This window comes from Nuphar pumila, chromosome 5 (assembly GCF_984573655.1).
Source record: "Nuphar pumila chromosome 5, dmNupPumi1.hap1.1, whole genome shotgun sequence".
Lineage (NCBI taxonomy): Eukaryota > Viridiplantae > Streptophyta > Magnoliopsida > Nymphaeales > Nymphaeaceae > Nuphar > Nuphar pumila.
Window position 1 is genome coordinate 5,818,360 of NC_143253.1, and position 21,624 is coordinate 5,839,983.

A 21,624-nucleotide genomic window follows, 5' to 3' on the forward strand; every position below is an offset into this window, starting at 1 on the left:
AGAATAGCAAGAAAGGGTACTTAAGTCTTTGCAACCACACCAGACTCCAATGCTAAGTGATGTCAACATACACGAGAATACGAGCCCCATGTGCTTGTATACATGGTGCTCATTCAGACCCCCGAATACAGACGTGGGATTTAGTGAATCATCCGGGGAGAACATACACCACCCTCCCTCTCTCTCTCTCCCTCATGTACAGTTTGCAAGACCCTTCTCTCTCGCCTATCATGTGCATCGCTGCTTGCGAGCTGGTGGGAGGCAGCCAAGCCCACACCTTCTCCACCGCCTGTGCCCTCGAGATGGTTCAGGCCGCCTCCTTCATCCACGACGACCTCCCCTGCATGGATGACGACCCCAAGCGTCGTGGCTGACCCTCCAACCACACTGTCTACGGTGTTGACATGGCCATCCTCGTTGGCAATGCTCTCTTCCCCCTCGGATTCCAGCACATCGTCTCCCTCTCGTCGTTGGAGGTGCCCGCCGATTGCGTCCTCACCGAAATTGTCCGCATAGTGGGCTCCACCAGCATGGTCGTCGGCCAGTTCCTCGACCTCACTTTCTCCGGCGACAACAATGGTGGTGGTAGTGGTGGGGAAGGAGAGGACCTCACCCGGTTTATCAAGGAGAAAAGGTTCGGGGAGATGGCAAACTGCTCTGCTGTGTGTGGGGAAGATGAAAAAGTCCGTGAACGTCGAGCACTAGCCTTCGTTAATGGCCTGCGCCAATGAGCTCCTTCTTCAACAGGGGTTGCCGCTGGTTCACCGACCGGTGCACGATCAGTAGTTTTTGTCGAACCCATTGGGGTCACGGTGAATCCGTCCCGCGGCACCGAAAAGCTATCCCCCCTGTCGGATTCAGACGAATTCAGGGGTTTCTTGGTACCGAATATCAAACAAAGAACATTGGAAACATAGCATCTGAGTAGGGTCCAAACAATAATTGGACTTGAAACAGTTGCTGCGGAACGAACATAACCAATATTCTGTTCTATCTTTTTTGTTCATTTAGTTTAACCCCGGACAAGACATCAAACATACCCTGATTGAACAGTGGTAGACAAACAGTCACAAATGCACCAAAAAAAAAGGTTTTTTTTGGGGCGAGTGGACAGGGCAGGACAGTGCCTACTGTCCTATCCGTGGATGTCCCGGCGCATCCACGATTCAAAGGCACCTTAAATGGCTCAGATTTGGTTCAGAAGCTTTACTAATTCTGGCTAGGGAACAGCTAAATACATGGAGAGTCCGGTTTGGTTGGGATCCAGAACAACCAAAATTTGTAAAAGGTTCATCCTGGATCTGACCCATTTGCATCCCTAATTCCGGCTGAAACAAATATTGGCTAATCGAATTCATACGTGAATGGAAATGGTAATATGAAATCTGGATTCAAATTGTTTAAAATAGTAAATCGGATATACTTCTCAAGATAATTGGATTAGGATATCCATCGAATTTAAAATCAAATCATAGTCAAATTCATATGCTTATCACAAGGAATCCCAATCTCATTGCTATTGGATATTCCCTAGTCTACCGAAACTGATTATAGTGATTCTAATTCAGTCGGGTATCCAATTCAAATCTGTTCTCTCGTCTGAATACCACAGATGTTAGATCCATGTGTTGAATCTGGCATCAAGCCCATCAAGAATTAACTTCCTTTTTTTGGGGGGGTCCAAGCGATCCCATGGTTGTGTTCTACATGTGAAAACCAGCTTTGGGCCTTTTGAATAAGCAGAATCTAACATGTGTACAGGTTTTTCTGGCTATGCAAAAATCAATGGTTGTAATTGCATTGATTTTTCTTGATTAAAAAATTATTTTCTCGATTAAAAAATATTTATCATCAAGAAAACATGATCCAACGAGCATGTTGAACACATCTACAAGGTTAGATAGAGTCAAAACAACTTGCATCTTTAGATTTCAACTACAATCGACTATATTAAATCTAAACTCGAGATATAACCTGACATTTACATACCTTAGGTTTCGACCAGGGATTCAGGGACAAAACTCAATACCCAGTCAAGATCCAATTATTAATCAGATCTAACTTTGGTTACCGAAATTCAACTAAACATATTCAGATTCAGTTGGATATCAAACCTGAATTATAACCGTTTACGTCTCTAGCTCGATATCAAATGTGAGTTGAGATATAAGTAATCAAGCTACAAATTTTCGTGTATATATATAAAATTTTCAGAACCGGTTTTGGGTCCCAATGGATTTTGAAAATAAAACAGAATTAGCCAATTCAAAAATCAAACCAAATCGATGGGAATCGGTTAATTTTTAACCATTAGATGACATGTATCGTTAAAAAATAAAAACAATAATATAAAATATTAAAACTGTATTTACTCTTTTAAAATATTTAAAAAATAAAAAACCATTAAAACAAATCGGCACTTTAGAAAATCGATTTTGAACCAGCCGATTTAGTTGATTCTTACATCAATGCTCTCTCTCTCTCTCTCTCTCTCTCTCTCTCTCTCTCTCTCTCTCTCTCTCTCTCTCTGGATATGAACAACCACATAGGCACATTGTCCCAAGGAAAAAATGGGTTAAAACCTGATACGAAGATACCGACAGCAAGGGGTCCCTGAAACTAGGGGTGTGAATGGGTCTGGTTTGACCCAGACCCGACTCGCATCTGCCCTATATATAGGGTCAGGGTTTGGTAATAAACAAGAAGGTCTGATTAGAATCTGGGTCGGACTCAAAGGGTTCAATTAATATATGGAGCCTGGTATGGTTTGTGAAATTTAATATCAGACCTGGACCCAATCCAAGTTTCGACTAAGATCCACACATTTTCAATGTAAAGAAGATATAAAACTATTATTTTACTAGAAATGTTCTGGGTCTGGTTCATGGAATTCTTATAAGAACTGGGTATAGTTTCTCTTATGGTGAATCTGATTAGACCCGGACCCAGTATCATTATCTCAAATCAAGTCTGGGTTTGGTTCTACCTGAGTCCCAACCAAACCCGACCCGTTGACACCCCTACTTTCAACCAATACAAGCCCACTTTCACCCACTTGTAATGAACATGATGTACTGTGGACCCTCACCGTTTTTGGAGGAACTCGCTGCTCACGAGTTCTCATGGGTCCCACAGCGTGGTGGTAGTCAATTATCATGGTTGTCAATTTAGCATTGCCGCTTAAAAGCCTGCTATTAAAATTCAATGAACTGGGCAATGTTGTCTGTATCGGTATCGGCCCCATACCGATACTCAACTGAATCTAAAATAATATTAAAAAGTATTTTTTGGTATTTTTTTACAATTATTAAAAAATATCTGATTCAGGCCTGCAGCGTATCGAATTCTGCCAATACGATGGGTGTCGACAGATACACACCGATACTGGTAACATTGCCCCGGGTCTCTTAACTGGATCCAGTTCCACAAATCGACGTTTCATCTTCCCTTTTTTGGGGGGCACAAGCCCACCTGCTCATAATTCATAAACAAACACAAATATGTGTTCACCAAGAAATTAACAAATAGCTCGATCCGTATTATTAGCTCCTTAGCATATCCAGCTAATTTTCCATCAAGATGTCCAGTTGGATCTCATATTATGAAGTTTCTGTTTTGCTTTACTAATTTACCATTCAATGTTGTTAAGATTGGTTTCCTAGGTGAATCGGTTTCTTAAAAAAAAACTGAAAAAATAGAATTGAATCGCATCGAAACGGATCTTGAATCGGCCCCTTTTTACCATCAAATGACACTCGTTATTAAAAACTTAAAAGACCTAAAAAAAACAACCCCCTTAAAAATATTAAAAAATTGAATTTGAATCGGGCCCTTCCGAATCGGATTTAGGCCGATCAGATCCGAAGGGGCCAATTCAGACTGATTTTGATAAAATTGCTACCCTTGTTATCACTATCAACCCCGTGGGGGATGGGAAAACGATGTTGGAACTCTTTGTGACATTTTCTTTTTTGTTTTTCCCTGCAAGAAAAGAACCCTTTGTGGCTTACAAAAAGCTCCCTAATATATAATTCATTTACAAAAAGCTACCCAATGTTTCAGTTATTACATCTAACCACCTACTCTGTTTGAATGCACTTCAAAAACTTGCCTGATGTTTAAAATACCATTTTTGTCCTTTTCTTTGTAGAAGAACTCTTTTTTTCGTATGGTCTTTTATTATACAAACTCAGCAAAGAGAGCATTTTAGTCACTTTGTTTAACCAAAAGATTGGTCAACTTGATGAATTTAGGACCAAGCGTGTCTTTGAAAGAAAATTACAGAAGCAGGCAGCTAAATGTAATTACTGAAATTATTGATGTAAATAGCTGATAAGTTATGCCGCTTCGTAGTAAATTTCACAATTCTTTTGTGTATTCTTGGACGATTTGTTGTTCTCATGGAACAATGGGATATATTTGTTAAAATATGACGTTAATGATCTAACCTGGACTATATCTTTTGGAAATTGCTAAATTCTCAGTCCAATGGCTTGGTTTCTCTAGTCAACTAAAATTTTCAAGGTCTACGTTTTTCATTTTTTCAAACACAACATTCTTCAACTCAAAAGGTTTAAGCTGACCCACCTAGCCAGGTGCCCTTGCAAGGTCTACCTTACCCCGTCCCAAAGGGGTTTGGTGTAGCGGAGGGTAGGGATGGCAGTGGACCGGGGGGAAACACGGCTCCTTCCCGCCTCGCTCTGTTTGAACCAGAGATGGAGGACATGAAACGGGGATGGAGGTTAAAATCAAAACCTATGTGGGGATGGAATTATGGTTTTCCCGGCCCCACCGCATCCCTGTTTCGATCCCCGCCTTGCCCCGGCCCGCCCTGTCCCCAATCCTTCTTTAGGGATGGCAATGGATTGAGGAAAAATGACGCCCTACCTTGCCTCACCTCGTTTGGATCGAGGATGAAGATTAAAATCAAAACCCGTGCAAGGATGAAGGCACGTATGAAGGGCAGAATTTTGAGACAGAGCGAGGGTAGAGACCTTGTCTCCCGCCCCCGCCTCAATCCACTGCCATCTAGGGGTGGCAATCGGGTCGGGTTGGCGGGTCATGTCGGCGGCTTGGCGGGTCAACATACCTCAACACGAACCCAACCCGTTTATTATACGGGTCGGTTGTGGCAAACACGAACCCGACCCATTTATTAAATGGGTAACCCGTTTAATAAACGGGTTGAGTCGGGTAAACGGGTTGGTGGGTTAGCGGGTGGGTTGGTGGGTCAGGTTCGTGTTAGCGGGCAGGCTGGCTGGTTGGCAGGCGGGTCGGGTCGGGTCGGGGTCGGGTAAACGGGTTGGTGGGTAGAGTTCGGGTAAACGGGTTGACCTGCCCGCCTAACCTGTTTATTAAACGGGTCAGCCGGGTTGGCATACCCCTAACACGAACCCAACCCATTTAATAAACAGGTTAGGCAAGTCAACCACACTACAACAAAGCAGTAGATTAGCGACGACCACATTCCGTCGCTAATCCGTCGCTAATCCGTCGCTAACCATGTTAGCGACGGATTAGCGACAACGCGGCGACAGTATGCTTACGTCGCGAATATTTCGACGCTAACTGGCGACGGAATAATTCTGTCGCCAAGTCCGTCGCTAATTGCGACGGAATAACGAGCGCTATATTCCGTCGCCAATCCGCCGGTACTAAACGGCGACCACGGCGTGGCGACGGATTTAATTCCGTCGCTAAGCCGTCGCTAGATTAATATGAATAGCGACGGAATCATCCGTCGCTAATCCGTCGCAAAAACGAAAAAAAATCAAAAAAAAATTATTTAAAAATTAATTACCGAGAACTGTACAATTTATATTTCCTGTAAATAAAAAACAAACCACACAAAAAAATTCATATAACAAGTATCTATAATAATTAATCGTTCCACCTTAAAACTAAGAAGTTTAATTATTTACAATTCAACAATTACAATTAGGAAAAATAAAAAAAATAGAACTTCTTCAACACAGTCCTCTAATCATCGCCAAGATTTTGTGCGTCTTCTTGTTCATTGTCTTTATCTGTCCCTTCAGCTCCACTACCCTGATTATCGCTAGCAGCCTACACAAGAAAAGAACAGTCAGTATTGATAAACAAAATATAATGAAATAAATTACACACTATATGTGATTCTATCATGTGCTCATGTGTGATCTAAGGCAATAAAAAAACTCTATATGTGATTCTATCATGCTCATATGTGTGCTAAGGCAGTCAAAAAATTGAATATGTGATTATAGCATGTTCATATGTGTTCTAAGGCATATAAAAAAACTCTATATGTGATTCTACCATGCTCAGATGTGCTTTAAGGCAGGCAAAAAACTATATATGTGATTCGATCATGCTCGTATGTGTGCTAAGGCAGTAAAAAAATTGAATATGTGAATATAGCATGCTCATATGTGCTCTAAGGCAGGCAAAGCCAAAAATTTTATATGTGATTCTATCATAAATGATATATAACATGTTCATATGTGTTCTAAGGCAGTTAAAAAACTCTATATGTTATTATAGCATGTTCATATGTGTGCTAAGGCAGTCAAAAAACAGAATATGTGATTATAATATGCTCATATGTGTTCTTAGGCAGTAAAAAAACTGAATATGTGATTATAGCATGCTTATGTGTTCTAATGCAATCAAAAAAACTTTATATGTGATTCTATCATGCTCATATGTGCTCTAAGACAGACAAAAAGTTAAATATATATATATGTGATTCTATCATGCTCATATGTGTGCTAAGGCAGTAAAAAAATTGAATATGTGATTATAGCATGTTCATATGTGTTCTAAGGCATCTAGAAAAACTCTATATGTGATTCTACCATGCTCAGATGTGCTTTAAGACAGTCAAAAAAACTATATATGTGATTATACCTGAGAGGGACCTGGAATCGAAGATCCCCTATCCTGAACAGCGGCCTTGATCTCATTTCGGAGAAAGGGGGCGACCGTGTATTAGAAGTAGTTATTCAGTGATTCATTAATGATCTCGCGTACATCATCACCGGAAAGAATAGTCGGCTGCTTGGAGCTTATGTCGGCGCAAGAAGTTGGTGAGCCGTAACTGGAAGAACCAATAACTGGTGAAGTGTTCATATTACTCCCAAACCCGAACACGCGACCTTTTTTGGGTTCACCTGCTGCAGTCACCCATGCTGTAGGATCAAATGATGGATGCTGAGTAGCGTCTTCGCCATATCGCTCTACCATTTGTTGCTCATATGCCTCCTACAAAATAATGTTTAAAGTATTCATTAATAATTAATGATAACATTATGATGACTTGCATATATATTGCAATGATTATTAATAGAATTAATACATACCGTTGTCGTTCTCGCCTTCTCTGATACGAAGACTCCCGTGGTCTTCCGTTTATGTGTTTCTACAAACACATCCTTATATGGTACACTGCCTCCTTTTTCTGCTTCCTGCGAAGTTAAATGACAAAAGATTTAGTACACAAATTTGCAATAATACTTATAAAATTAATATTATATATTGATGAGTTACCATTTTCTTTAGGTGGCTCCCAAATGTCTTAGATCCACCTGTGTGTAGATGGGCTTCGGGCATCTTCGATCGATTTTGTGAAGCCTTCGCAGAGCTATTTTTAAATGCATCTCCCGCCCACATATCGCACATTTCATCCCAGTAATCTCTCCTGATAGTAATAGGACCATGGCCCTTCCACAGTAATGGATCATCTACTACGCCAGATGCTTTTTTTGCTGCAGTCTTCATAGTGTGCAGCATGTCTGCAAATCGATTGGCAGCCACCTTCTGCCACACCTTCCTTGCATCATTTTCTTCCACCGTAGTTGCAAAGCGATTCGAAGCCTATAAATATTTTCAGAAAGTTAGTAGACATTGCTTAAATAAATTAAATATAAAACACATTAACTATGAGGAACAACTGTATACCATGAATGAGGACCACAATCTGTCTAACACCTCCTTTGGGTACTCTTTCCATTGAGCAACTGGTCCTGGTAGATGTTGAAGAAGTGAATTCCTAATCTCCCGTACTACTTCTTGTGGCTCAAACCTCGTGCTGCACATGAATTGTTACACAGTAAATATCAATATAAAATATTTAAAAGATATGCAATAATTGAAAACAAAATACTTACGGTCGATTATCGATATACACTATTCGAATGAGTCTTCTTGTGCCAGCCTGAGAAGACCCTGTTTCCTGTGTTGGCTGTTGACTTGTGCGATCAACTGGTGTAGGTGGGTCGTGTACAGGCGCAACATCATCTGTAAAAAAATACACACCAAGTTCTCAGAATGTGCATTTGAACTAATCAAGCATCTAATTAGTTATATGATATACCTATCACAGGAGCCCGTGAAGATGAAGGTTGAGCCTGGCTACTACTGGATGAGCGACCACTATAACCTCCATGAACCATATTCTAACAAATAACATATGTCATACAATACATTCAAATAATTCACATCAAGTATTACAATGCATTCAAGTCATTCACATCAAGCATTGCAATGCATTCAAATAATTCAAATCATTGACATCAAGTATTGCACTAATTCAAATCATTCGTTAATTGCATAAATTATAATACATTCACGGGCATGATATGTCGTTTGGCTTGAACCGAGGATGCCCACATGACGGGCATGATATGTCATTTTCCTGCTCCTTGAAATACAACATGCAGTGATTTGGACAAGCATCAATCTTTTTGTAACCCATACCTAGAGCGTTGACCATAACTTTCGCACGATAGAAATTTTGTGGCAATTTCTCATCTTTAGGCAACATACTCTTCACAATCATGCACAAACGGTCAAAACATGATTGACTCAAATTATACTCGGACTTCAAATTCATTAGTTGAAGAACTGCAGACAAGATAGTGTGACTCTCACAACCGTTCCAAAGTGGCTCATCAGCATCTTTAAGTAAATCATAAAATCTACTAGCTGCATCGTTTGGTGATTCTTCATCTACGACAGTTCTTACATCACTAGAACTCATAGCAGAACCCAGTTCTGTTCCTGCAGCATCAAATATCAAATTCGTATATGGATTATCGTGCACCACATTCACTCGTGCATCAAAATCGTTTCTAAATTCTTCTCCATGAAACGCCCAGTTCTGATAATCACTCACAAAACCCTTCCTGTATAGGTGATGTCTAACGCCATGAGGTTCTACAAATCGATTATTCTTACAAATCTTGCAGGGACACCTAATCCGACCTGTGGGATCTACCGTACTGACACTCGCCGTTGCAAATTCAATAAAACTATCGACACCATCCATATATTTATGCGATAACTCATTGTCCACTATCCTACGGTACATCCATTCATGGTTTGCAGTCATTCTGTCGTATGATGTTACGAATAGTATCCTAACGAATTAAGAAAAAAACAATCAGAATGCGACGATGAAGAAAATATCAAATTTATCATGCAATATACTATGTCAAACAATAACAAGAATTTTGATGCATGCATTGATAACTTAATATTTTCATGTGCAAACTATTAATGACATGATACAATCATTTGAAGCATGCTTTTATTATAAAATTTCACATGGAAGTCAAAATCAAATTGAAAGTAACTACATGCAAGCATGGATACAATTACATCAAACATTGCAATACATCATAATCATTCATATCAAATAAATGGCAAACATGTACCTGCAGCAAACACACTTCAATATCTCACTAACTACTACCATGCTTAGCATGGACTCCGTACTCCAAAAATAAGAACACTTCTATATTTCTACATTAAAATCATGCTCAGCATGATCTCCGAACTCCAACAAAGCAGTCATAGATATCAACAACTAAGTGAGTGTGTGAACAATAAAGTGTTGCATTCAATAAATTAAATAACATGTGATACGTTTGCATCACTTACTCACCACGGGTATTTACCCGATTTGCATTGTTTTTGTCATTTACTTACCACAGGTGGCCGAGCACGAGTTGGTTCCGTTGAAAAATCTGCACAAAAACAAAACAAATTAAGTAACAAACTAACTAATCATGAAACAAGATGAAACACTAACTAAAAAAAATAAAACAAATTAAAACAACTCTAACTAATTGAAAGAAGAGAAAAGAAAAATAGTATATATGTTAAGCCAAATCTAACTAGAAGATGCTAATTTAACAAACCAGCTATAACATGTTGAACCAGTCGACTGACATAAAGTCATAGACAATTTCTAATCTGAACTACTTAGCAAAGGAATAGTAAATCAATCAATTAGTTTACTAGAAAAGATGTGAACTCCGTTTAACCACCACTATCATAAAGAATTCAAATAGCCCTAATCTAACTAACTGATTGTTAGAACATTAAATACCAATCTATCTAAGAAAAATATAATTATAAAAGACTAATAGATTGAAATACTCTAACTAACCAGATTTCAAGAAAACAAATTGAAGTAAAACTAACTACCAGTAGACATTAACAAACTAACAAATTGATAAAAATTTATGAACTACTCTAACTAGAACAAACTAACAAATTGATAAAAATTTATGAAATACTCTAACTAACCACAGTTGATTAAATCTCAAAAATTTATGAAATACTCTAACTAACGACAGCAGAGAGGGGGAGACCTGGAGCGAAGCTCGGGGGCCACTGGGTCGCCGGAACTCAGAGCGGAGGCAAAGAGGTGGCTGCAGGGAGGATCGTCGGTCGTCGGCGGCTGAGGACGCCGGTTGCGAGTCGCCGGCGAAGGGGAGACAACACCTCCCGGCAGCAACCATAGAGGAACAGCAGGGAGGAGGAAGAGGTCGGCGGCGGGTCGCCGGTGCTCGGAGTCCCTGGCGCAGCCGCTAGCCAAGCAGGGAGGTCGGCAGCGAGGATCGTCGGCGAGGCGGCGACGGCGGCGGCCGGACGGTGGCGAGAGCCGACGGGCGGCGGGAGGGAGAGGGCGGCGGGCGGGAGCAATACAGCGAAACAGGAAAAAGAGAAAGAGGGATGGGATTAGGGATTTACGCGATATTTAGCGACAGCTTAGCGACGGAAACATTCCGTCGCTAAATTAAAATACAAAAACCGCGACGAAATATATACTGTCGCTAATCCGTCGCTAATTATCGCTTCATGTGGCCTTTTCCTTTCATCCTTTAGCGTGAAATAAGTGAGGCTTCATGTGGACTTAAAAGAGTGGTCCACAATGGCTCTGCTCATCTATTAGGGGCGACTTGTGAATGTCATCAAGTTGACTAGAGCGTCACAAGTTCGAAACCAGCAGATGGCACCCTTTGCCGCAAAGTCAAAGCTGGGTGTACTCCCTGATGGGCAGGGGGATCTCACGAGTTTTACCAACCGGGGGCCAACCAATGTAAGGATGGTGATCCGGGATTTTTTCCCTTAGATTACCGTAAAAAAAAAGTGTAAAGAGTGATGCAGGTTGCAAAAAAGGTGTTCACGAGGCATTGAAGCTCGCAGATCTGAATACCAAAATGAAAATTAATATATAAAAATCTATAAACCAATACAAAACTAAAGAATTAATAAGAAAATCAAGAAATGACAAAATAATCAACCATCTCAGAATTTCCCGGTCAATCACTTCTATATAAAAGAGAGACTAAAAAGTCCTAATTTCTTGTATAGATTTAATATGCCCATAAGGGCTATGCTCATCTGGTAAGGGCGACTTGTGAATGTCATCAAATTGATGGGACGTCATAAGTTTGAAACCCATGAGTGGTGTCCCTTGGGTGTAATCCCCGGTGGGCAGGGGGGGGGGCACCTCAAGGGTTTTATCAATCAGCCAACCAATGTGCAGTCGGGGCAGGGAGGGTTTTCTCTTGAATTATACGAAAAAAGGTATAGACATAATATATGTCCCATATTTAAATATATTTCAAAAGATCGAAATGAAAACCTAGATAACTAATAGATCCAAAGGATCTTATAGGTCCCGATTCACATCCATCCACTCTTGTTGATATGCATCAAAGAGTTCCAAGAATAGTGAGTCCCACTTGATTTTTCTAATAACTAAGGAAAACCACTTTGCTCACTCACGTGCTTATTTGTTCAAAAACCTCAAGTCCCCCATTTCCACCTGAAAATAAGCCCAATTTTGGCCTTCCAACAAAGGACACACGATGTACTTATATATATATATATATATATATATATATATGCAAACTAGAGTATAATCCTATGGAATTCGAAGTTAAGTTCACTTTGTTTTCTCAATCGACTAAAAAAAATTAAAAATATTCTGTGTCAATGAGACTGTGACACATGTTAAAACCATTAAAATAATATTAACAAATTAATTTTAAGTTTTTTTATATTTATAAAAAATAACTGATTCAGGTTAGTATCCTATTGATTTTATGCCGATGCGATAAGTATGGGCCGATACTGAGAACATTGGACCTAACCATCCAGCCATCTCAATCAATCCCAACAATGCACATTCTTTCTAATAGACAACCTATTTTTTTTTTCTCTTTTGGTGGCGGGGAACCCTTGCCGAGAACCGGGTCACTTAATGGGCCCGCCGCTGCAAGGTAAACCCGGGTGCATGCGAAGTTGCCAACTACTTGCGAGATTGTCTAGAAGAACTGGCAAGCACCAACACAAAATCAGTCACAGATGCAATGAAATGGATCCCATGTTTCACATCAATAAAGTTTGAAGGGTATCCAACATAAGCCTGGTTTTTGCACAAGGGGTTGGCAACTATGGTGACATTTCCTTCTTTGAAAGTAAGGATATTTGCATCTTTGATGTTGATTGGTTTAATTAGAAATTGTTCATATGGCTTGTCCTTTGGATAAGGGATAAGAGGAGAACCAAGGATACATTTGAATTATGTCTGGAATATAAGGAAAGTGGTATTAAATAATTCATTTAGCCTTTTTAATTTTTTTTTTCCTAATTTGAGATGTGGGGCATGGAACATGTCATTATTAATTGATGAACAAAGACACCAACTTCCCATATTTGATACATACTACAACTTGATCAAATGATAAGAATACTGTCATTTCTTAGAAACAATAAAACATTGTATGCAACCTAAAACCATTGTGAAGATACACTTACATGAAAGCCATATGTTCTTGGCCAAGTACCAACAGGGGCTCTGCTTGTTTGGTAGGAGCTGTCAGTGCACGTCACCTTGTGTTGGGATGTTGCAAGTTCAAAACCCAAAGTTACATTGTATAACTGGCCTAACCCCAGCTTGTCTATAAAAAAAAGGAACTCCCTTACGAGGGAATTTAAAATTTTACAGTAATTTAAAAGAAGCCCTCTAACTTATGGGCTACACTCAGCCGACCCGGATCCATTTAGCAGAAGGGCATGGCTGGGTCACGTGAACCTGAACCAAACAGAGAAATCGAACTGATTAGATGCGACTCAGCCTCATTCGAGTAAACCAATGGGTTGGTACGGATCCAAAAATTGGTCCTAAAAGTAGGTTGGTCCTAACTATAACAAATTTATCACCTAAATTTGCTCACATCTGACTTGATTGGTTCTTTATAACATGCATCTCTGAATCAAATCCGTTTAGAAAGTGCATCAGGTCCGTGGGAGCTGCCTTGAATGTCGTTCATCCATTTGATGAATGGCAGCCAGGACACCATCTTAGTTTGTTTGTTTTTTAGCCATTCTTTTTTGCGCTATAAATGCTGTTCATTTCAAACTTGAATGGCTCTCAAAAAAATTGTGGGTCCATACATATGCGATATAAGTGCTTGATTTTATAAGGATCAACCATAGTGACAAACGTTTTTATCGGCAATTTCTCGTTTTTAAAAAAACTCGAGAGAAATTGAAAAAAAATCACAAATCTCGCATTTTTTGGCAAAATCTTGGCAATTAAAAAATTAATTAAAAATATAAAAAATATTTTTTATAAGAAAATATTAATAATAATTATTTAAAAATAAAAATACATGTTTTTTCGCGATAAATAGCTGTTTAAAACGTAAATATCATGTTTAAATCACGGTATTTATGTTTTTTCATAAATCTCACGATATTATCGCGAGATTTTTCATAAATCTCACGATATTTGTCACATTGGGATCAACTCTTGGATGTTGGCTTGCAACACGAGTAGGTTTTTATAAGGTTTGAAAAATTGACGGCCCAAAATCTTCATAAATTTTGTAGGCTTCAAATATCCTTTTTTTTTATTGAAAAAACATTATGCAAGCACTGGCGGAGCCAGGGGTGGGCATGGGTGGGCGGTCGCCCACCCCAGAATTAGAAACCGAAAAAAAATAATTCTTCTGACGATGTTAAGGAAAGGATATGTGTCTATGTGTGTTTTCTTCTGACGATGGTAGTGCTAATCTTTTCCCTTAATTTTTTTCACCTTATTGAATTGTGTAAAAACCTCCGAAGAGACGGGTTATTAGTTCGTGGGAGTTGGAGTTCTCTCTTGTGAATATTCAACGAAGATCTGTGTTTTTCCCCAGCTTCTTCTTTTGTTATTTGTTCTTTGTGAAACCGTGTAACCTACATTTATGGGGAACCCGGCTCCACTCATCCCTGTATCATCCTCTGTGGTCATAACTCCCTCTGGGATCTCATTGGTACTAAGTTGTTTTGATCAATCTGGCCCTATCGATGGGTTCAACACTGTTGATTTAATAGAAATCAATCTTTTGATAGTGTTCTGTAACAAAAAAACATGATTTTCAAATTATTTTGAGTCTTTAACAAAAAATAAATCATGTTTTTATTAATGGTTATTGATTTTTGAATCAGCAAAAAGTCCTGCACATAAGTCAGATTCTGTCTATTCAAATGCCGATCTTCACTAAATAGATGATGTAGATCACATACACAGGGTCCAATTTGATGAAAACAACTTGCATCGGTGAGGTCCTAATGACAGGAATGACGATATGGATGACTGGAACCTAAATGTGGTTATGGGTGCCATGCAAAACACTAGGCTTGCTTCACTAAATGGAGGAACAGAGGGATTGAAAGTGTGTTGTTATAGCCGGGTCACGAGCAGGCTAATGCCCTCAGAATAATGAAACCAGATGGTACCATCAACTTGATGGCAATCGCCTTCTCCCGCCAGGGAGGCCGCTTCTAAAAGAGCATGTCAGATCTACCACGCACAACCAAAATTTCTTCTGACGATGGGTGGGTGAAAAATTTCTGGCTCCGCCACTGGTTCGAATAAGTAGATCGTCCTTCAAGACCATAACATTGTCCCCGAGACCCGAAGTCTGCTCACCCAACGAAAAACTTCTGACTCCGCCACTGTATGCAAGTATGAATTTCTCATAAATCGACCATGCCGGGCATATGTCTAGGGTCCCAAATATGAAAAATGCATTAAAAAAAAACGTGAAAAACCCATATAGCATGTTTCATTGTGGGGTCATCATTTTTTAGCACTTTGCAAAACACAAGCAAATAACGAAATTCATAATCTAAAACATGTTGTTACTGAATAAATGTACCGTACACTCGTGGGCGGCCAATTTTTAAAAGTTGTGACCAAGTTTTAAAAAAAAAACAAACGCTGAAAAAAAAAAAACAATTTTCTCCGTGTCTTTAAAAAGACACTGTCAAAAGCTACAGACACAGACACAAAAAAAGAGGGGTAACGGACGATGCTCTATTTCCGTGTCTTCTGACTACTTCTCATCTCTCCATTGACCATGAGCCCCGTGATGATAATCATGACGGTAAATCGATGATGATGACGACGATGATTGATGAACAGCATCGACGTCGACATCATCACACAAAAAGCCTCCCCTCTTCCTCTTCCTCTTCCTCTTCCTCTTCCTCTTCCTTCTTCCTCTCCTTTAAATTAGAGAAGAAATAAAGGGGAAAAGAAGAGGAAGAAGAGATGTCTCTCAGGAGGAGCCTAGTGAGGATGGGATCTCTGGGGAGGAGCTTCTCCAGGAAGGAGAAGGGGAAGACCGTTCCATTCCTGACGCTGAGATCGGAGCTAGAGGATCCCAGAGACGAAGGAGAGGAGGAGGAAGGGGTGAGGGCGTGGTCGAGGCTACTGCCGGAGCTGCTGGTGGAGATCATACAGAGGGTGGAGGCGAGGGACGAGGCTTGGCCCCTCAGGAGGAACGTGGTGGCGTGCGCCGCCGTCTGCAGGAGGTGGAGGGAGGTCACGAGGGCAATCGTTAGGGCCCCCCAGGACTCCGGCATCATCACCTTCCCTTCCTCCCTCAAGCAGGTTAGCGCCCTCAGGGCCTCTCTCTCTCTCTCTCGTGATCTTGATCTCTAGCTCTTTCTTTCTTTCTTTCTTCTTCTTCTTCTAATCGCATTTTTTAGTTGCATTTCTCGTTGGAGGAGATTAGAGATTCTGATCTGGCAGCGGATTTTCAGATTTGCTGAATCTCTCTCTCTCTCTTGTGGAGAATTTACGATCTGATTTCAGCTTTGTTTATTTGTTTGCGAATTTTTTGGTGTTTTTTTCTTTTTATAGTTGATGTTTTCGTTTGTAATTTGTTTCTGTAGATCTGGATTCGTTTCTCTTGTTATATGCTTGCCTATGTGATAGTTCATCAGCGAAAATGGAAGTTTTTTTCCCTTTCCCTCCCTGAATTTCGGATAAGGTATTGTGATTCGTGTGGTTTGCGCGGAGCTTGCCGGGAACTGATTGGATGTAGTGAAGGGAAGAGATTTTGAGGTAAAAAAAATGGGATTTTAATATTAAGTTGATTCGCTTGGATTGGGAGACTACCCGCATTTGAATGATGAAATCTCGGGGTTTATCTTTTCAAATTACGGCGTAGAAGAAGAAGAAGAAGAAGAAGAAGAAGAAGACTACCCTCTGTCCATTCAGTTTTCTCTCATATTGAGGCATAAGTCCTAGATATCTGAGCATTCACTTGATTAATCATGTATTTCTCTTGGTCTTAGATTAGTCAATAAGCACCTTTTCAGCTATTTTTACAATTCACAAGATCCAGAAATGTTACTGATAGTTTATGTTGGTTTATGCAGCCAGGGCCTCGGGACATCCCCCTCCATTGTTGTATAAAGAGGAACAAGAAAACTTCAACATTTTATCTCTATCTTGGCTTGTCACAAAGTAAGTTAGTTTGCTGATGCTAATCATGTTTGTTTCTTACTTTGAATATCTTGACAGACTAACTGCAGGTTTGCATTGTGTAGAAAGCCTTCTCTGTTCTATCGTTTTTCCTATTTATTTGTTTTTAGCATTGCATAGGCATCTGCATTACTTTGTCTCTATGTCACATAGACACGTCTATCAAACAGCCTTACCCGTGTTGACACGGCCCGACACGGTAAGGGTACCGGACAAGACCTAAATAACAACTTTTTTTTTACTTTTGACCTGGGTTCGAAGGGCAGGGAGGAAGAAGAAGAAAGAAAAGGAGAAGGAGAAGGAAAAGGAAGAAGAAAAAAGAGAAGGAGAAGAAGATGAAGAAAAAGAAGAGAGGAAGAGGAGTCGATGGAGAGAGGGGGGAAGCCCCTTTTGTTCTCCCACCCTCCCTTTATTGAAAAAAAATTCAAATTCCTTCCCCTTTAAAGAAATTCCATTCAACCCCATACCATTTAAAAAAAATTCTATTCAGGGGATTTTATTTTTAAATTTCTAATATGGATCCTAATGGAGAGCCGCACCTGATCCATACCCAAACTCTCTCTCTCTCTCTCTCTCTCTCTCTCTATATATATATATATATATATATATATATATATATATATATATATATATATATATATATATATATATATATATAGCCATGTCCCCGTATCCTCACTTTTTGAAATTGCCGTGTCATACCCTCAGTACCCACACCAGTACCCGTGCCCATGTGACATAGCTTTGGCTGGTTTCCTTTCTTTTCTCTTTGATCAACTATTTTCTTTTCCTGTTTTTTGTGCATATAAAGTCCAGTGTAGATGATATTTTCCTCACTTTTATATATGATATTACAGCAGAGTCTGAAATTTGCTTTTTTTATTACCCCTCAGCCTCCATGGAAAAAGGCAAGTTCCTCATGGCAGCTAGGCGATATAGGCATGGTGCTCACACTGAATATATTATTTCTCTTGATGCTGAAGACCTATCACAAGGAAGTAGTGCTTATGTTGGGAAATTGAGGTAACAAGTTCTATAGAAAAAAGAAATTCACAGCTAAAAATCTGAAAGTGTTGTGCCTTGAGAACCACAAGCGTTATCTGACCTTGGACCATAAAATTCCTTTTGATAGGATTTTGTCTCATTTCTTATATGCAACTATGAGTCTGCATATAAGAGGAATTGCTTCTGTCCAGGCCTTGGATTAATCAGATGCTTGTTTGGAAAGGGCTTATCATGCTTTTTTAACAAAACATTTTTACTTCTAGAATTTGAAGATCAAAAGAGAATGTATACGATGTTTCTGAAATTCATGGTGCGTTGGAACAGTATCATGTGACTTTGATTTTGATGGGTCACTTTGCAAGTTGGGATCAATCATTTGGGTTCTAGTTTCTTCTCATGATTATAGAGTTGATGTAAGATTAGTTTATGATCCTTGTGGAAGATATTATTGGATTTTTAGTGTCCTTTTTCTTTAAATACAGAGGCTATTTTTCTATAATTGCTTTTCTTTGGTTTGGTGATGAATCCCTTTTAGAACCTCATTCCATCACTAAAATATTTCACAAATTCAAGGACATGGATACTTAAAGAGTAAGATCCTACAGTTGTCTGCCAACTTACAATCTGTTAACTTAGCTCTTTTACTTTTGCAGCTCTGATTTCCTAGGAACCAATTTCACTATATATGATAGCCATCAGCCATACACTGGTGCACTACCTTCAGGATGTAGAGCCAGCCGTCGGTTTGCCCCAAAGCAGGTGTGCCCACGAGTTCCAGCTGTAAATTATGAGATTGGGCAGGTCTCATACAAGTTCAATTTGTTAAAATCGAGAGGCCCAAGAAGAATGCATTGCACTCTTCACTGCCCTTCTCAATTAGAGACCAAGGATAGGAGTCATGAAAAAGATAGAAGCCCAAGACTTGAAGCATCTACTTCAACCTCAGGAAACATGATTCTTAAAAACAAGGTCCCAAGGTGGCATGAGCATCTGCAATGCTGGTGTTTGAATTTTCATGGGCGTGTCACGGTTGCTTCTGTCAAGAATTTCCAGCTTGTTGCAGCCATCGATCCGACCCAGCCTGGGGCATGCGGGGATGATGAGTTGGTGCTCCTCCAATTCGGTAAAGTGGGGGATGACATGTTCACTATGGATTACAGGCAGCCCCTCTCTGCCTTTCAGGCTTTTGCTATTTGTCTCACCAGCTTTGGTACAAAGCTTGCTTGTGAGTGACAACCATCTCTACTCATTCTGTGTTTGCGGAAGCTTAAGTTGTAGCGATGGTGTTTAGCTCGCAATGTCTGTTGCAATATACGTGTTATCTCTTGTTGAACAGTATGAAGATTTTGTTGGTTTTATATGTATCAACAGTGATGTATTGTAGCTGGTTACGCAGGTGTCTGACCTCTTTCTGGTAGTCTTCTCATGGCAGCCCACGTGGTTTTTGCTTTTCAATGGAGAAAAAGGGGGTTGAATTCCCTTGTTGGAAAATAGTGGGAAACTTCTTTCCTTCTGAAGATGTCGTTGTCAATTTTCCTGAATTTTCTTATGTTGTCTTGAGATTGGACTTTGATAATGCAAGACAAAAGATTTAAGAATTGCACATGCCAGAGTCTCCTTTATTACCTGGAAGCAACATGCTCTCTTAGGTTTTATAATACCATCAGCCTATGAGGCTCTATGCATTTAAGGTTGCTTTTCATTTCCATAAAAAAAACTTTGTGGTTCTGCTCAATATCTCTTGTAAGAAAATTTATGTGAAATTTGAAATTGTCAACAATGGGAATTGAATCTCAAAGGCTCAAACCTCTCTAGCACATGCCATACACACTAACCAATTGTACAAAACTAATTTTTATAATAAATGTTGCACTTAAATTCTATATGTTATATTTTTATGAGCTTACACGAGTTGAACTGAGGCTAACACCCTTTGTTCATGCATGACTTGTTTTTGGTTAATGAGCTGCTCGTGGCTTGCTTTTCAGCTACACGAACTAAATACAAATGAATTCTGTTCGAAAACATGGAAGATCAGAATTAAAAAATAACTTATATGAAATTTAAATACTACAAGAAATACTATCAACAAGTATCACATATCACTTATGATTGCAAGTATAAGATTTTATTACTTTATTTTATGATAAACAATCAAATGTCTTTTTTTAATTTAAAATAATCATAGTAACGAGAGAAGTCACATTTTTTTATACATGATCCATGTAACATGTCAATTTAAATATGAAAATAAAATCTCTAGACCAAATCAATGTTTTAAATTAGTATATAATATCATAAATAATGAATTGAAATATCTAAGTTTATCTAGATGGATCAAATTTTAAATAGAAGACACTTGCAATTAGAAGCAAACATGTAATTATAAGCAATAATCATAAATATGATTTTAGATAAGATAAAAAAATAAGATCAAACTTATTTAAATAAGCAACCAAATATGTTAAAATAGAAACCATTTGATTATCATGCAATTTCATACATAAAGGATGAGGAATTTGCATTTGGCTTAAAAGTAAAGAATTTATTGAATTGAATAAGTTTTTCAACGCATTAAAACTCATTGAATTTTGATATACTATTGCAAAGTTATAAATTTTGCAAGCTGACTATATCAAGTGTTATCCAAATTCTGATATGATCAGACCCAAATATATGTATAGGATTCAAGCATGAATTTGAATAAATAACAGACATAAATTAATAATATCATTGAGAATGAGGGAAAGAAAAAACATATCTTCATTGTTCAAAGATTTCAAATCCATGTTGATTGAAAGAAAAATATAGCACAAGCATAGATCAACTTACTTTAACTTGAATCACCATCAAAAGAAAACCAGGCTCAAGTTTTTGTATCCAACATAGGTTTAGGAGCATGCCTAAGGAGACATACCTAAGCTTGCCTCTTGGTTACATGGCACAAGGCTACCTAGCAGGTTTTCTCCATTGCTCCTCCCTATGATGAGACCCTCCATTTCTAGAGTATCAAGACTTCAGTCTTTCATTAAGAAAAAGAGTCATAGTTGATGCCAACTTCCTACTACTATTTCTTAATTAACAAGCTCATCTTTCATTAAATAATAATTTTAATTAAAATAAGACTTTAAAAGTTATAGAGATTTTAGGGATACAAAAAAAAATTAACAAATGCAATAATTATATATGTCCCAAAAAACAAGATTTACAAAAAACTTGTTTGACAAATCATGACTTTGACCCAATATATGTATATTTACTAGTATATTAATTAAGACTGTATTGAAAGATGTACTCAAAGCCTGACCTTAATATAATACGCTCACGGTAGTTACCATTATAAGCATAAAAAAAAACTTTGCTCACCCAATACATAGAGAAATAATACCAATATAGGATATGTTTATTGTCTAAGACCAAAGTTCATGTAACCAATCATATTTTGAATGCTAAGAGTGTGGTTATTAACCATTGCCTCTTAATAGGGATACTTGCCCTTGCGTATATCAAATTGGCAT

General features: G+C 38.8%; 2 protein-coding genes across 3 annotated transcripts; both read left to right on the forward strand.

Annotated features, from left to right (window-relative positions):
* The first annotated feature begins 404 nt into the window (after positions 1-404).
* LOC149836581 (heterodimeric geranylgeranyl pyrophosphate synthase small subunit, chloroplastic-like) lies at positions 405-731 on the forward strand. Its single transcript, XM_090006950.1, has one exon. The coding sequence runs from the start codon at positions 405-407 to the stop codon at positions 729-731; it is 327 nt and encodes a 108-aa protein (XP_089863076.1).
* Positions 732-15,799: 15,068 nt separating this feature from the next.
* Positions 15,800-19,711, forward strand: LOC149836582 (tubby-like F-box protein 1). 2 transcript variants are annotated; one of them, XM_090005448.1, is made up of 5 exons: positions 15,800-16,222; positions 16,996-17,083; positions 17,995-18,124; positions 18,760-18,865; positions 19,503-19,711. In XM_090005448.1, the coding sequence occupies exons 1-5, from the start codon at positions 15,881-15,883 to the stop codon at positions 19,578-19,580; spliced, it is 744 nt and encodes a 247-aa protein (XP_089861574.1). In that variant the 5' UTR covers positions 15,800-15,880; the 3' UTR covers positions 19,581-19,711. The 2 variants fall into 2 exon arrangements, with proteins under 2 accessions (XP_089861574.1, XP_089861573.1); XM_090005447.1 differs by having other exon boundaries at positions 15,818-16,222; positions 18,760-19,711.
* The last annotated feature ends 1,913 nt before the right edge of the window (positions 19,712-21,624 follow it).